Source organism: Plectropomus leopardus, chromosome 11 (assembly GCF_026936395.1).
Source record: "Plectropomus leopardus strain MGB_pleo_1.0 chromosome 11, ASM2693639v1, whole genome shotgun sequence".
Lineage (NCBI taxonomy): Eukaryota > Metazoa > Chordata > Actinopteri > Perciformes > Serranidae > Plectropomus > Plectropomus leopardus.
Window position 1 is genome coordinate 6637719 of NC_142186.1, and position 16772 is coordinate 6654490.

Consider the following 16772-nt stretch of genomic DNA (forward strand, 5'->3'; position numbering starts at 1 on the left):
CATCATGAAAGTGGTTATACTTCAGTGATCTGAAACTACACAATAAGCGTGCTATACCCCTGCATGTCTTTCCAAATACTGTACAAGCAGATTACTTCCTCTAATGCCTTAATTTACCTCCTAATCACCAGCAATAACTGTCCGATGCCATAACTGTTTCTCGTTGCAGTAATTCGGCCACTTAGCATGTCTTTCAGTTTTGATGCGTCAGGTAAAGTCCACCTCGCTGCTGTTTTATCTGGCTTTTTATCTCTTTCTGTTTCCCTCCTTGTTGTGGCTGCTCATCTGCTCTCCCAGCCTGCACACACATCAAACATACTGTATCAGCACACACGCATTTCATGTCATGCTTCAGTGGTCGGTGATGGTTGGCTGTGGTCCGCGGAGGTGAAACGTGGTGATGTGGGACACTGGTCAGTAGAAGGACACTGATGAGAGCAAACATGAGCGACACATTTACCAGCAAAGTGGACAAACAGGATTTTCAGTCACAGTACAAATATACAGTAGAGCTGTAAAACAATCACTGAAGCCACTGAGGACATGTCCTTTGTGTTGTTCTTTATCTTAGAGCGTAACTTAGACATGCTGCTCAATATATTCAAATTTGGCTACTTGTAGTATTCAGTCCTACATCTTGTAAAAAGTTAAGTATAATAAAATTGAACAGTGACAAATACAGTGAAATTTAAAAATCCAACCTGGTGCACTCATACCCCTGGTGGTGCTGGTGTAGGTCCTAGGGGCTGGCTCAGCTACAAAAAAAGCAAAGAAAAAAAAAAAACAGAATTAGATATGTGTATGATGATTTTTTATCATATTTATTATCAAAATCACTTTAGTCTTCCAGATACAAAAGGCTGGCTGCACAGAGGGGCTGGGCAATATAAAGATATTGTGTTGTATCATGATATGAGACTATATATCATCTTAGATATTGGATATTGTGATATTGTTATATGGAATAAATGGATAATAATAAATAAATTCAGCTCTGTCTCCCAGATCTAGCATTAATTAGGTGGTTTTGAGGAGATTTAAAAATATCGAGATGTATATTGTGCATGGAGATATCGCCTAAAAATATCACAATTTAATTTTCAGCCCCTATCGCCCAGCCCTACCACACAGTTTCTCACCAGCCTTTTATTAAGAGTTTGCAAAAACGAATTTGCATGGGAGCGAGGATAAATACAAACATGATTTGTGTGACATCATCTGTTGCTCTGAAATGTAAATGCAAAACATAATGTTTTAAAACACCTTCCTAATTTAATGACAGTTGGCAAGGCATCCTGGGAACAATTTGCGTACTTCTAATCTTTCATATTTATTATTTATATTAAAAATAAAAATTATTTTCCTTTTTATTCAACAGAAATCGAACTGATACTTTATCTACGCAGAAAGCAGGTGACATTTACATACAGTATTACAGGTCATATTTTTTCTTCCCTTTTAAATCGTAAACCTAGGAAGAAAAAAACTCATGATGATCGCATCATGAGAAGGGTTCATTACGTATACACTTCTCACTGCATGTGGTTTTTGACACAAGAGGGAATCCTAATGTCATTTCACCATCTGGCTGTCCTAAAGGAAAAGATTAAACTCAGCTGGCCGATTGGAGCAGATCCCATCATCTCACAGGCAGATTGGGATGTTCAAAGGGCACTACTGCTCTTGGTGCAATGTGTTTAGATACTTTATGAACAAACTCAGAACCCATCCGCCATCAGTCTGATGATGAATAAGCTTCTGGGGGAAACAGCCAATGTTTCAGAAGTTCTGGTGCCATTTCAGCAAATCTCTAAAAAAAATCATATCTGCATACGAATGTAGGCAAATGTTAAAACAAAGCTAACATAAAGCTAAATCATCAGCTGTTAGCTGATTGTTTGGGAGATTGCATTTCAGCCATTGCATGTCACTCAAATGCAATTGTTCAATAACAATCCGACTACAAACATAAACCAGAACAACTCTGATACCAAATCATTGTTCAGTTGCAGATTCAGCATACATATCTAGAATATACAGAATCTGTTTGAGATTATTGACTGTATCGCCAGTGATGGATTGGATTAGATGTTGAACATTTCAACAATGTGGGTTTGTATCCAAGTGCAGAATTGACTGATAAGGAGGCAGAAAAGTACTATGATTCAATACAACCTAAAAAATCCAGGGGACTGCAGGTAATGGCAGAATAAACAACAAATATGAATAAATCTGAAATGTATTCCGAACAAAACAGAAAAACAGCACATCGCAGGGAAGAAATGGCTCAAGCAAATCATTGGAGAAGACACAAACAAAGAACTGTCAAAGAACAAATGACTTGGGCTGGTAAAGTATAAAGGGAGTGACTTACTGGGAAGTATAAACAGGTGAGCAGGAGGTGAGGTGACTGTAAATTCATGAGGGACAGGTGAAACTAATCAAACACAAAGGTAGGAAGTGAAACCAGACATGACACTTAAGGAGATTATGACAAAATAAAACAGGAAACATGAAGAACTGAATAAATGCAACAAAGTAACACTGAAAACCCCAAACCTAGAAAAAAAATCCTGACTATAATGAAAAATGACCCAAAAAGGACAAATTGCTAATATAACTTAAAGATATAAATGCCTTAATTCTTTGAAATCTGAGCAAATTGGCTTGATTTCTTTGAAAAACATGGGACGAGGGTGTCGAGCAACCTAACCAAAAATTCTCAAGAAATTAGTACCCGAAAGAAATTACAAGGAAATTATTTGAAAATAAGAAAAGAAAAAGATTTGAAAATGTAAAAATGTATTTTCAAAAATATTTTTCCAAAAGAGCTATGAATATAGTTTTCTGGACATTTTTCCTTTGTTTTTTGATAATATTTAATAATCCTCATTTTTTGCAAGTAGCTTGTTATGTTTTCTTTCGTCGTTCTAAAAGAATTCAAACCATTTTTCTCAGGTTTCAGAGGTTTGAATGCTATAGAGAGAAGTCTGGAATCAACACAAGAAAACTGATGTTGATCCAGGCATTAAAGGGTTAAATTAAAAAGTCTAGTTGTATCACTGCTGAGGACATCTTATGCTTGTGGGAATTTTGTAGGAAGAGTTTTGAAACGACATTATTGTTGCTTCGGTGCACTTTAAGTCCTTCCTTGGAGGACATCATTTTGGTGTTATAATCCTCCGCAATGATAAAAATGTCAGCACATACAGTCTGTCTTATCGATAGCTGCTGTCAGCCAAATGAACAGGATAATATCACTTCTGAAAAATGGTCATGGTGGTTGCTGTTGATCTCTAAACACTCAGGAAAAGTTTTTATTATATGCCACCCATCTATTCAAGTAATGAAAAGCAACAGCTGAAAGAGTCGCTGCCACTTCTGTGCCTCCAAAAATCGGCTTCATACAAAAGGGTCTTTCATGTACGAGGTGACTTTGCAGAATTTAATCAGAGGACTGCGTCATGCTCTGCACAGCACTGGACAGGACCGCTCTCTCAGTGGTGGCATGTGTTTCAGCATTAAATGCATGTGAATTTAATAGGACACTTTTGATTGAGGTGATGAGAAAATACAGCTGAGGCAGGCAAGACCAAATAATGCTGTGCTCCTCTTCCCCTCCTACTGATGCCAGTGTCTCTCATCACACCACAAACTTTATCACCTCTTACATACTCATTCATGCTGTCCTTAAATCTGTGTGTACAAACTTCCCTCTATGATGGATCATTCTCATATAGAGTGAGCAGCTGGATTCTCACTTTGCTCTATATTTTATGGGGAGGTAGTACATACCCACTGACACCTTAATGAACGCGATTAAGGTCAGGAGCAAGAAAATATTGTTGCAAGGAGAAATCAATGTCACAGGATTTAAATTGTCTTGGTGATGCATCATGTTCCTCTGGGTACATTTTATTGTTTGATGTTGGCAAAATGGAGCTGGTGTGTCCCACAGGGGCAGTTTACAATTTATCAACAAAAATGGAACAGCCCAACATTTCTGAAAATGCAGTTATACTAGTTATATGCACTTATACTACTATTGCCGAGAATTAAATGGAAAGAATATCACTCTCATGTCTGTGCAGCAAAATGAAGCTACAGCCAAGAGGTGGTTAGCTTAGCTTAGCATAGAGACTGGAAACAGGGGGGAAGAGCTTGCCTACACCTGACACACCAGATGGTCTGTTACACAGAACCAACTGAGAAGTTCCACCATCTATCACAGGCCAGTCGGGAGAAGCATGAAAATATCTTTTTCCACAAGATCCCTCAGTGCTGTTCTGTGCTCTTCTTGCTTGAAAAAAAAACCCCTTCAGTTCTGGTATATCTGATGCTATTGCGGCATCTACACTTACCTCTTTAGGAGGAAGACGTGGAATTTTAAGAGAGTTGTGTAGCTACACCATAGAGTGTAAACAAAAATGGACGACGCATCCCCACTTAGGCCCGCTATGCTTAAGTTAAGCAAAATATCCTGCAGACGGCTGCTGCCATCTTGCACTGATGACGTCATTCATTTGTCATTCTATGCGATAGTAATATTTACAGTGGGGGAGTTCCCGTCAAAACACCCTTCCGACCAATTGCGAGCAGCCCGATTAAATGCGAGCGCATGGATTCGCTGTCACAGCTGTCAATCATGGTGGAAAATCCCCTTTTTGTAGAATTGAATAACTTATTAAAACAGAACTTATCACAAAAATGATCAGTTTAATAAACACCAGGGTGATGAGAACTACCATAAATTTTAGAATCCATCTTTGGGAAAAATGTATTTGGCGTGTACTTTGAGTTTTTAGTTTGGCCTATGTCCCATCACTAACATGGAGGGGGTGGGCTTTATGACCTATACTTCAGACAGACACCAGGGGGCAATCAAGATTGAAAAGCTACACTTTTGGGGAACTGTCATGTTGTCTATGAGCTGTACATGTAACACATACACTCAACAGCTCAAAGAAAGCTAAATATACGCTCATGCTGACACCTTTAATTGAAAGCAATTAAATCAATTTCAGTTGAAAGGCATTATCAAAATATAGAGGAAAACATGAACAAACCAGGTTAAGTTAAGGTTTGGGTCCACTACAAAAGAAAAACAAAAAGACAAATACAACTGCACAATAATGCAATGACTGCATTAATCATGATATATTATTGGGAACTAACAGAACAGACACACCATATAATTGAATATTCTTATAACTATTCTAACGAAGGAGGTGTTCCCTTTTAGGTTTTGGCAAAACTCGCAGTATGCCACAGGATTTGTTCCGTACTGGAGTAGGTAAAGTATGAGCGCTGCTGCAGCTTTGAAGGCCTTGTTTACCCTTAATCTAATGGCCTTGTCTGTCTGCCTCCCTGGCTGTAAACTAATATATCCTCTATTTAGGTATTTGATTACTGAGGCCTTGCTTAGTACACTGGTAGAGTGTACAATTATGGCTTATTATGACTGGTTTGTTTGTTTTTGGTAAAGTCTAATCTGCTGATGTAGTCTGCAGGAAAGTTAGTTCTAGTCCAGCAGCAGAGACAGAGCTCCTGTTGAGACGATGAGCTCATGTGGATGCTTTTCCCACAAACAAGACAAGAAAGTGAAAGAATAGAGAGAGAGGTTTCAGGGTTCCCATAGATCCTATCAGCTGCAGCTCTTTATCTGCCTTTTGCACCACTCTTCTCACCCCCACCCCTCCCTTATAAACCTTCTCTTTGCCCCCACCCCCCACCCCCAGGCAGCTTGTTAGGTGGTTAGTAGTAATCAATTGTTTTACAGAATGACCTTGTGGCAATTGATTTTAAAGTTTCAGCTCCCCTGAAAATAATGATACAAAGAGTCATCCATGCTCTGTGTGTAACACCAGCCTGCTCCTCTGCCTCCCCTCAGACCAATTTAACTCACCCATCCTGACCTTGTTCACCTCAGGTGAATCTCAGACCTCAGTCCTTTGAACAGGATTCATTGCATCTTTTCACGTTTTACCCTCCAATTGAAACACACTGTAATTTGAAAACAGTCTGTCATCCCTTTATTGTGGCCAGAACAGTCACAGTAGAATGAAATAATCACACTGGATGCAAGGAATCATAAGAGGACGAGTTTTGAGATTCAAGTGCTTTTCCTCCTTTTGTCTGACTGACTCTCTCTTGTGTCGCTCTGTGCAGATGAGTTTAGTCCGTACATGGGCAGGAGGACCTCTAGCACTCTGTCTCTGAACAACGGATTAACAGTTACCAGGGTTGAACCGTCCGGATCTCAGTCTGCACCTCAGAGGAAGAGGCTCCTGAAGGCTCCCAGCCTCGCTGAGCTGGACAGTTCAGACTCTGACGTCAGTATGAGTTTGTGTGTTTGTGTGTGTGTGTGGGATGGGTGGATTTTGACAAAGCACCATGCATGTATAGAGCAAACGAAGACTGGTGTGTTTGTATATTCCATACATCAGGATGAGGTTTTTGGCCGCAAATCAGCCAGCAGCTCCAGTGTGGCTACATCTCTGATGGATGATACATCCCCAGAGTCTGCTGTGGGGAAGAAAAGTGAGTCAGGAATTATTTCTGCATCCCTGTCACAGTTCAGTCACCTCCTCAGCTAAACCATACACTGACAGTGTACAATGAGTTTTAATCTTACAGCCTCCCCAGCCATGTTTTCTTGGATTTTTTGTTTTGGCTGGATTTACACACACATGGTTCAAGCGACCAAATTCTGATTTTTTCCTCTCATTTGGCACAGATTGGATACGTATAATGAACGTATAAGCCGGAAAAAAACACAGGAAATTGGACATTCTCAGTTTGGTTATAGGCCTCATTTATATGTGGAAATAAAGCAGATATGATTCAGATATCTGCAAATGAGTCTGTAGTCTAAGCAGACAGGTTGGATATTCCCTGGCATTGCCAATCATATGTAATTGAAAGTGCGATGTGTTACCCAAAAATGAAAATTCAGTCATTATGTACTCATTCTCATGCCGATGGAAAGTCGGGTTTTATAGTCTACAAAATACTGCCGGAGGTTCACGGGGAACAGGCATTGCACCCAAACACATGTATGAAGACATTTCAGTATCTGTTTACAAATGCCAGTTATTTCAAGCGTAAGTTAATTTTAAGCAGGTGTAAATGCAGATATCAGATTTAAGTCACTTTTAAGAGTAGATTTAAGCAGACGGTCACAAAAAATCAGATACAGGCAACAAATTAGAATTTGGCACTAAGACTTGAAGTGTAAATCCAGCCTTAGTGATTTCCCTGCTCTTGTTGCTGTTTATAATCAAAAGTTCTTGAGCCTTGAATTAAACAATATTCTGAATATTTCAAATAAAGCTGCCTCCTTTTCTCTGTTTTACGTCTCTCTCCTCTATGAATGCCAGCTCCACCCAGTTTCCTGCCCATCTCTTCTACACCTCAACCAGAGAGGCGTCAGACCCCCCAGAGGAGACACTCCATTGAGAAGGAAACCCCGACAAATGTCCGACTGTTTCAGCCGCCCTGCAAACAGAGCTCCAAGTCTCTGGTGAGTCAGAAATCGTTTTACATACTGTAACAACTCAGTAGATGAGCTGTACTATAGAAAAAATACTAATCATACAATGTTTCAGAAAAAGGGGATCGATAAAGTTTTTATTGCTTAAAAACTCTTCATAATAGCAGTAGTAATTAATCAACAAATAGAAAATAGCAGTGTTAATATAAAGTATGTATGTATCTTCATGGAACGGTTTGTATGATATCTATGAATCTGCGCCCCATGAATGACGTTTAGTGTAGTTAAGTTACATTTAGGCAGTATGTAATATTATGGTGTAAGTGTGTGGCACTAACCCTAACTTGGTCACTGAAGACTGACAAGGCTTAATTGCCTTGTTTACTTATCATAAAACACACATCATTCAAAATCACCAGAAATAAAATAAAACTAATCAAAACTGTCTTGGTTACTCTTACTAGTAATTTAGTTAGTAAGTCCACTGTTCCAACAATCACTGTTTGGTCAAAATAAGTCCTTAATTCACCAAGTTAAAAAAAAAAAAACATGCTGTTAATCCCCACGGTCTCTCTCTGCCAACTGGCTGCCGGCTGTTTGCAGTCCTGTAACCTGTCACGGCTTCTTTCAGCTCAGCTGCCTGTTCCACCAATAGAGACTGGACACTGAGCTTTAGTGGTGCGTGCTGTGCACTAAATATAATGAGTTTAATAAAAAGAGAGGCACCTGTATTTATGACGGCAATGAACATACCTTCAGGGCTTCTAAATACGTCAGTATACTTTGACATAACCCGAGCCTAGTTCGATTAATGTAAAGTTACTGAGGTTATAAGGGCCGATCACACCGAGACGCATCACACCAGGTGCGACCGCTACAAAAACGTCTTGGAAACGTATCTGGAAAAACAACTAGGAGCACCTGTGGAGCTGCATGCACATGGCCAAAAGTAACATGGACAAGGGTTGTGACTCCTTGCCTTTAGCAGAAAAGTTTAAAATATTTTAACTTTTATGAAAGCCCTAAAACTGCCAGAAAAATGTGTTGCATAGCAGCAAGAGAGGAGCGCCTGACAGGCGCACGATACTAATTGATGGTTTTGTTGGCAACGCTTATCTAGCGACACGTCTCGTTGTGATTGGCCCCTTATGTTGAGGGAAAAGAAACATGGTGAGGACATACATTAAAATGACTCAAAGTTCACACCGTTTCAAATACCTGTCCTCTATGGAAATTCTCAGGGAAAAGTTTTGTGTTTTGTGAGCCATCCGCCACCTCAACCTGCCTCCTTGTTCCTGCCCGTCAGCCAATTGTTAATGTGATTGTAGCTTTCCAAAATCTGTGGGTTATGCACAAATTAGTGTCTCGTGATAATGTGGGATATGTACAAATATGGGCGCATTACTTTTTGTAGAAAAATACATAAAGGGTTAATGAGAACAGCCTGTCAGTATTAGAGCACATTACTGTGTGCTCTCTGAGGACAGTGGAGCCCCGGCCACAGATCCTGTCCAGTAACTTAATAACTGAGACATAGATAGACAAATGGAGAACAGAGAAGCGAAAGCGAGCATCAATATCTGCACAGAGAAGCAAATGAGAAGGGATTTAAACTAAACACTCACTGTCATTTCTCTTGTTCTTTCATTTGTGTGACATGTGTCTTCCTGGATTTCTTCCCCCTCCTTTGTTCTATCTACTCTTTATACTCACAATATCTCCTGGTGTGACGTCTTCAAACTGCAGGAATCTTCTCGCGTTCAGGTTGGGACGATAGCTTCATATCGTCCCTGGATCCCCCTCCTCGTCCTCCTTCGCCTTTCTCCCCCCACTCTTCAAGCTTTTCAGAGCTCCCACCCTGTCGAGGCGTTTGTGTTGGTGTTGATGAAGGCAGTTTATGCTCTGTGCAGGGCCATTTACGTCAGAGCAAGGGAGTCGGACAAGGTTTGCCAGTCTTCCTCAGTCTGCGCTGGCATCGTAACTGTAGCTGCCCATTCTCTCCTAATTCTTCCTGCTTCACTAGAAATCGTTCATCTTTAGAGCAGACTGCTGTCATTCTGTGCTGAGGACAAACTGTTTTTTATCTGAGCTGTGGTCACATAGCTTGTGAATAATATAATTTAACTAACATTTACTTCACTGCTTTGGATAACATTTTAACACTAAAACACAAGTAGCTAAAATTCATTTCAATCTGCCCAATTTATAAACAAATAATTCCATGGCTGTTGTTGGGATGATGAGTCATTTTGATGATTTTATTGTTGATTTGGTTTATTAATGACACAATACAGATAAAGACATTGTTTAGGTTTTTTTAAGATTATTTATTGTGCTTTTATTGCCTTTAATGGACAGGACAGTTTGAGCATGAAAGGGGGAGAGAGAGAGGCTGGAATCGAACCAGCAGCCGCTGCGGCGAAGATTCAACCTCTGCATATGGGTCACTGCCCTATCCACTGAGGCACCAGGCACCCCCAATGTTTCTTTTAAGATATTAGAAATATTTTGAAGTTTCCTGGTGCTTTCTCAGTGACCTCAGCAGCAGGAGCAGGTGGGGTCAGAGGAGGTAGAGTAGATTACACAGCAGCAGCAGAGTCTACTTTTGCCTGACTGATCGTTAAATGCATGTGGGTAACAGGAAGTGGTGGAGCTGGAACCACAGCAGATTTTTGATGGAGGCGAGGGTGTTGGCTGCTCTGCTGTTTCATCACAGCTAATATCAGCAGGTGGAGGAGTCAGAGGAGAAACGACAGCACAGACTGTCTCTGGACTGGATGTAGATTCCTGTGTTAGTTCAGCCTGGCCGGTTGTTAAACCCTCCTGGACGGCTGGTTTTTCTGCTGAAGCCTCAATTATGGTGAAATTGTCCTTTTAAGACAAAAATTGCCCACTTTGTGAGGAACTCGGCTGCCCTGGACTACTGCTGAAATCATGTCTTCCCATCACTCTAGTTGTTTATGCGTCACGAGCCCTATCTGAGTCCGCCGCCTTCTTTAGTGAACATTTTTATGACCCAAATGTAGTGTGGACCCACATAGAGGGTGGGCTGTGTGTGTGCTGAATGATAAACACTGAGCCCTGTTCTCTGTGCATGTATACTTCACTGTGTGTGCTGTTATAGGAGGAGTTCTGTTTCCCTGTGGAGTGTCTGTCTCTGACAGTGGAGGAGGTGATGCACATCAGACAGGTGCTGGTGAAGGCCGAGCTGGAGAAGTTCCAGCAGTACAAAGACATCTACAATGCAATGAAGAAGGGAAAGGTAAATGTTCATGTACTAAATGTGCTCCCTGTATCATGTACGGTAAAGAACAGAGCAGATGCAGTTGTAACACCATTTGTAAAATGAGTTCCAACTAATTACATTTGGCCACATTTTTTTGACGTTTGTGTTGATTTCTTTTTACCATGCCTCTGCTCTTTATGAGGTTTCCTCCATTTAATCTTGTGAAGGCGATATGTCAAGAACATCTCAAAGGATTTCCTTCGAATTTGGCACAAACTTTCACTCAACGATGAACTGATTAGAATTTGGAGGCGATAGGTCAAACGTCAAGGTCACTGTGACTGTGCATATTTCTCGTTCTCGTTAACCCAATATCTCAAAAAGGCCTTGAGGGAGTATCCTCAAATTTGGCACAAACATCAACTTGGACTAACGAATGAACTGATGAAATACTTTTATCTGTTTACTGAATATGTCCAGTGGGCATTCTAGTGTTTTTTATCTTACTTATATTTTATTTTGTTCTCCTATTTTATTTGGCAAAATAAAGATCTGACTAAACTAAAATTAGAATTTGGTAGTCAAAGGTTAAAGTCACTGTGACCTCACAAAACATGTATTTGGTCATAACTCAAGAATTTATATGCTAATCATGACAAGCCTCACACAAATGTCTGAATTGTTGATTCTTCTTCTAACATGGTCTTTCTTTTATTGCAGCTTTGCTTCTGTTGTCGAACCAAAAGGTTTTCCTTCTTCACCTGGTCCTACATCTGCCAGTTTTGCAAAAAGTAAAGCATCTCACATAATTATCTTTGTCTTCTGAATGAAAACTATGCAGAATAAAGTATGCATTCATGACTTCTTCTGTTTGCTCTCTCTTTTCTCCCTGCAGGCCTGTGTGTGCACAGTGCTGCAAAAAGGTTAGTCAGATCAGCTGCTGGTGCAGCATGAAATCATTTTGTTCTGATCAGTCAGCTGACAGTAATGTGGTGCCATTCAAAAAGATGAAATTTAAGATAAAAATATGAGTCCTGTCAAGTGAGTCCAAACCAAGTTTAAAATAAGGGCACATGTTGATAAAGGTAACTCTTTAACCAGATTAACTGTGCACAACATTATTGCAATCATATTGTGTTGCTGATGTTCTCAGATATCTTTAGTGTCATTACAATGTTTCAGGATGTGCAATAAAGTAATGTTATGAAGATTTTAAATTCTTATGTTGAAAATGGCACCCAAAAATCAGACACCTGCACACCTGACCACTGAGTTGTGAAAGGAGTCATAAAGTTTTATAACAATGTAGGCCTTCTGTATTCTCTCTCACAATATGATTACGCTTCCCCTTATTTACATTCATGTGGTCCCTCTCTAACAGATGCGACTGCCGTCCAAACCGTACTCCAGCTTGCCCATTTACTCCATCGGCTCGACCAACACTCTCCCCAGAGAAAGGTTGAGTGCCATGACTGCTGTAGGACAAGGACTCTTTGTGGCTGAAGGACCGGGGCCATCAACAGTGGGAGGGGCCACTGCGTCCCCCGCTTTGAAAGTAGAAACAACAGGAGCGTCTAAAGGAACTGGAAAAGCCTCTGGAGCTGCAGCTGCTGCCAAATCTGAGAAATCCTCCGGCAGTCCACGACGCCACAGTATTCAGAAGACCATGTCCAAGTAAGAGCCATGAACACAGTCATTCAGTCTGTCAAGAACGTGTGTTATGTCCTAATGTGATACACATTCTCCTGTTTCCTCCTGAGTTTGTATGATATTGGTACGGTAGCCCCAAAGATTAAAACATACATGGAAGCTGAAAACACATTATGCTCATAATCACAAAATACAAGAAAAACACAAACAAGAGACAAAAAGGCCTTCAAACATAGTTACTGCTGATATATATATATATATATATATATGTATAGTTTGCATCTTTGCACTGTCACTGTGACATCTAGTGGCTGAAGAGTACTATGATCAGAGCCAGTAAAAGACACAACCTTTCTCGTACATTTCTCGTTTGGGTTTTGACATCCACACAGATTTCTGATATTATTGCATTAACCTTATTGCTTGTCCTTACTGCTTATGAGATTTTATATTTACACACATGAATTTGAAACTCATTTTTCATGTTTGTGTTTTATCCAATGGGGCCTGGAGTATTTATTTGTACTTTGACATGATAACAGAAATTGCTGGAATGATTTTTATCAACCAATTCAACTGAAGTTGTAATTCATACAAATTACCAAAAAAGTGAAAATGTAAAAATGTATTTTCTCGCCCCGAGTGGAATCACTTCTTCATTCAGTGTTTTCACGGGTTTAAATCTTCTGCTCCATTTGTTTTGGAGAGGAAGAGATCTCTGCAGATAATTTGGCTCCTGGTAAAAACCTCCTGAACACTAAAAGAAATCTAACTGGCAGAAGTTTCAACTGGTTGCAGTCGTCAAACCTCACCGCTTGTTGCCACTGAATCCCTCTGAATCTAAAACACTGTTCCTTTAATAATACTCAAACCTTCCTGCATTCAACAATCAATGCAGCGAGCACTACAATAACAGTCTGTTCACCTTACATCAATAATGACCTGGATAATGTTATTGACATACCACCCTATATTAATACAACATGCCTGACATCAAAAGCAAACAATGAAAAGTATGTAGATTACCAAAAATAAAAGATAAAAAACAGATAAAATATATATTTTTCAAAAGTTCAATGAATATCATCAGTTAACCCTTTGAAACCATGAGAAAAAGAAATATGAGAAGGAAAAAACTGAAGAAAGAAAAAAAAAATTCTTTTTTTTTTGTTACAAATCTTCAGGGAATTTCTTGTAGGTCTTATAAAGTTCATGCATTTTTTTGGGTCATATCTTACTTTATTACTCATTGCCTCATATTTTGAAAGAAATTAAGTCATCTGTATTCAGGTTTCAGAGGGTTAATAAAGGGCCATAAAAAGGCATTGCTAGGATGGTCAGTCCCTTTTTATACAATGAAGTGAATCATCAAATTTTGTTCATGACCACCCACTGTTAGGGTTACCTGTGACTACACACCCAGGAAACTTAAAGAAAAACCAAACCGTATTCACAAAATGTAGAAAAAAAAAAGTTTTCTGTAATCCTGTTCATGCCAAACTGTGTAATATTTCTCTCCCATGTAGGTTTTCAAAACACGGTTCTCTAAAGTCTCATGAAGAACTGGAGCTTCCCTCGGAGCTGACGGAGGACTGGGCCACCATGGAGGTGTGCGTGGACTGCAAGAAGTTCATCTCTGATATTATCGCTTCCAGCAAGCACAGCCTGTCACTGGCCACCAAGAGAGCTCGCCTAAAACGCAAGACGCAGTCCTTCTACCTGTCCTCCCCTAAAGGAAGGGAGGAGTACCGGCCCTCGGAACGAACAATCAAGGAGATCTAAAACTTTGTATCTCTCTTTCTCTCTGGCTGCTTCCAGCTGCTATGGCACAATTATTAAGACTCAACACTGGATATGATCTTACTGTACATGTATACTTCAGTCAGAAAAAGCTGTCAGAAAGGCTGATATGAACCTTGGTGGTGGACAGTGTGGTGTTTGTTGCTGTGTCCTGATCATCGTGTAGAGCTACTTCAGACCAGAGCATACTGTAGCTCTGCCAGTTTGTTTTTTAACCATATCATAGATGATCCTTTAATCTCTGGCCACAGACTTTTCAGTAAAGAGACAAGAACTGTTGTGATGCAGCGTCACAAAGTGAAACGACTTCCCTCCCCTCATTTGGCACAACAGCGTGGTCCAACCCAACTCACATCCAGATAAATAAGCACAAGACGGAAGAAGGACTGATGTGTGTTTGACTTCCTCAGGCCCTGGCACTGCAAAAGACACGAGGCCTGCAGCGAGTGACACTCAAGAAAATGCGGAATATTAAACTGTACATTTTGTACGGTTTTTCGTTTAGTTTTTTACACACGTGTTGTACAGTAAATGATTGTTCGATAAAGTCACCCTCAGTTTTATTGTACTGATGATACATCATGAGACTTTCCCCCACATTCCTCTTTACTAAGCATACTTCATAGCATGCTGCTGTTTCTGAGGAATCAGAGGAAAAGTTTATCTCCTCACATAATTTTTTTTTTTTGCATCATATTCTGAAAAAAAAAATCTGTTCTCATGCAGATTTAGTGCCAAATGATAACATCTTTGTAAGTGATATGTCATTCAGAGAAAAGTCATTTTCCCTAAGTATGTTTGCGGTGACATTGTAACATTGTGACAAAATAGACCGAGCCCTACTTATAAATCCCCTGAAAACATGGATTCAAATCTTGATATTTCTGATTCAATTTCAAAGATTGGCTTTGTCATGATAGTGTGGGTAAATTGGGTAACATTTAGTTTTGCAATTCCATACAGTAAGGGGACTTCTAGGAGACAGATTATAAAAAGAATGGTGAGAATTGAAGCTATAGAGGCGGAGATATTAATATCCAATTTTGTGTGTGTCTCTGTGTCCATTAGTCCCTATATGGATCACACTTAAAGGGACAGTTAACCCAAAAAAATCAATACATATTTTTCCTGTTACCCGTAGTGCTATTTATCAGTCTAGATTGTTCTGGTGTCAGTCACAGAGTGTTGGAGGTAGAGATGTCTGCTTCCTCTCCAGTATAATGAAACTAGATAGCACTTGGCTTTTGGTGCTTAAAGTGATTAAAAATACATTTTTAAAAACTCAACAGTAATGTCTCTTTCCAGGAATTATGACCCAGTTACTCAAGATAATCCACAGACACTGTTGGCAGGTGTCGTTTGGTAGAAAGAAAATAGTTCCTACATCGCACTGCTCCCAACAAGGTCTGTGGATTATCTTGAGTAACTGGGTCATGATTTATGGAAAGAGAAATTGCACACAGATATTTCCACAGGCGAAGTAGTACTTCTTACATTGGGTGAACTAATTTTCATGTGTCAACTTTCTGAGCACTCCCACAATCATAGCTAAATCCTGATTGGTGCAAGAGAACACATTACATCAATGTTTCCAGCGAAACCTCGCACACCTCAAACAAGTGAGAAAAACAAAAAATGTGTAAAATCAAAACCATTTTAACTTTGGCAGAAAATAAGCATTCATTTTTGACCCCATCACCGGTAATAACAGACAGTTTGAAAAATAAAAAGTATGCTGTATGTTCATTTGAGACTCACTTAAATCACTTGTGTGCAGAGAAGCAGGTACAGAAACATTATTACCTGCAGTGTCATGTTTCTTCCAGCCTTGCCTTGAAATGATTTACAGGAAATATCTGCATATTTTTGCAATTTTAAATGTACCTTTGCATTGACAAACATCTAGTATATATTATCTCATTTACTTTATGTTAAGTTCCTTACTTGGATGTGTATTGTGTAAGGATTAGTCATAATAAAAGGCCTCATGTTGATGATTTTGTACAGATGCACAGATCATGATGCCCAGTTCACTGTGCAGGCAGCAACGCACTGTCCTGCTGTGCAACACATACTGTTAAGTCTTGATATAATGCCTTTATAATTTCTCTCCATCATTCAGAGTCTCATCGGCAGGAAGAAATACTGACTTCTGGCCTGGATGTTTATTTTTGTGCTTCATCACATTCCTCATTGTCCTCCTTAAGATTTTCTGCCTTAAGAAATTGCCTTTTATGATCACACTCATATGTTGAACAGTCATCTACTGTAAGTGTACATACTTTGTTTCTAATGGTTTGTTTGTAGATCAGGTGCGTGTTGCCTCGATGATATCTTGAGACTGTTGTAGATCTGTGTCTCTCAGAGGGGAAACTGTCCCCGTGCAGTGTGTCCAGGGGACGAGTAGGAAGTCCACAGAAGAAACCTCACAGTGTGACAGCATCGTGCATGTACTACGGTGTAGCTTGTACCCTCAGTCTCTATTACCTTTAAGCTGTAACTCCCTGCAGAGAGTGCAACAAATGATGACTACAACAATAAACTGTAATGCAATACCTGATCAAAGTATCTGTATCTTCTTTGTTCAGTATCTAAAAATATGCA

The 16772-nt window shown here is 39.7% G+C and overlaps 1 protein-coding gene across 6 annotated transcripts in view; it reads left to right on the plus strand.

The window, feature by feature from the left end:
* The window catches only part of spire1b (spire-type actin nucleation factor 1b), a 47947-nt gene extending 31214 nt beyond the window's left edge, over positions 1–16733 (plus strand). Inside the window, exons 9-18 of one of the 6 annotated variants that reach the window (XM_088083890.1) lie at positions 170–211; positions 6169–6332; positions 6447–6540; positions 7380–7522; positions 9239–9436; positions 10617–10754; positions 11439–11509; positions 11614–11641; positions 12100–12392; positions 13895–16733. In XM_088083890.1, the coding sequence (XP_087940016.1) occupies positions 170–211; positions 6169–6332; positions 6447–6540; positions 7380–7522; positions 9239–9436; positions 10617–10754; positions 11439–11509; positions 11614–11641; positions 12100–12392; positions 13895–14150 (1427 nt within the window). In that variant the 3' untranslated portion in view covers positions 14151–16733. Of the gene's footprint in view, positions 1–169; positions 212–5242; positions 5294–6168; positions 6333–6446; positions 6541–7379; positions 7523–9238; positions 9437–10616; positions 10755–11438; positions 11510–11613; positions 11642–12099; positions 12393–13894 lie in introns of all 6 variants that reach the window. The other 5 variants (XM_088083889.1, XM_088083891.1, XM_088083892.1 and 2 more) reach the window with 5 other exon arrangements.
* The last annotated feature ends 39 nt before the right edge of the window (positions 16734–16772 follow it).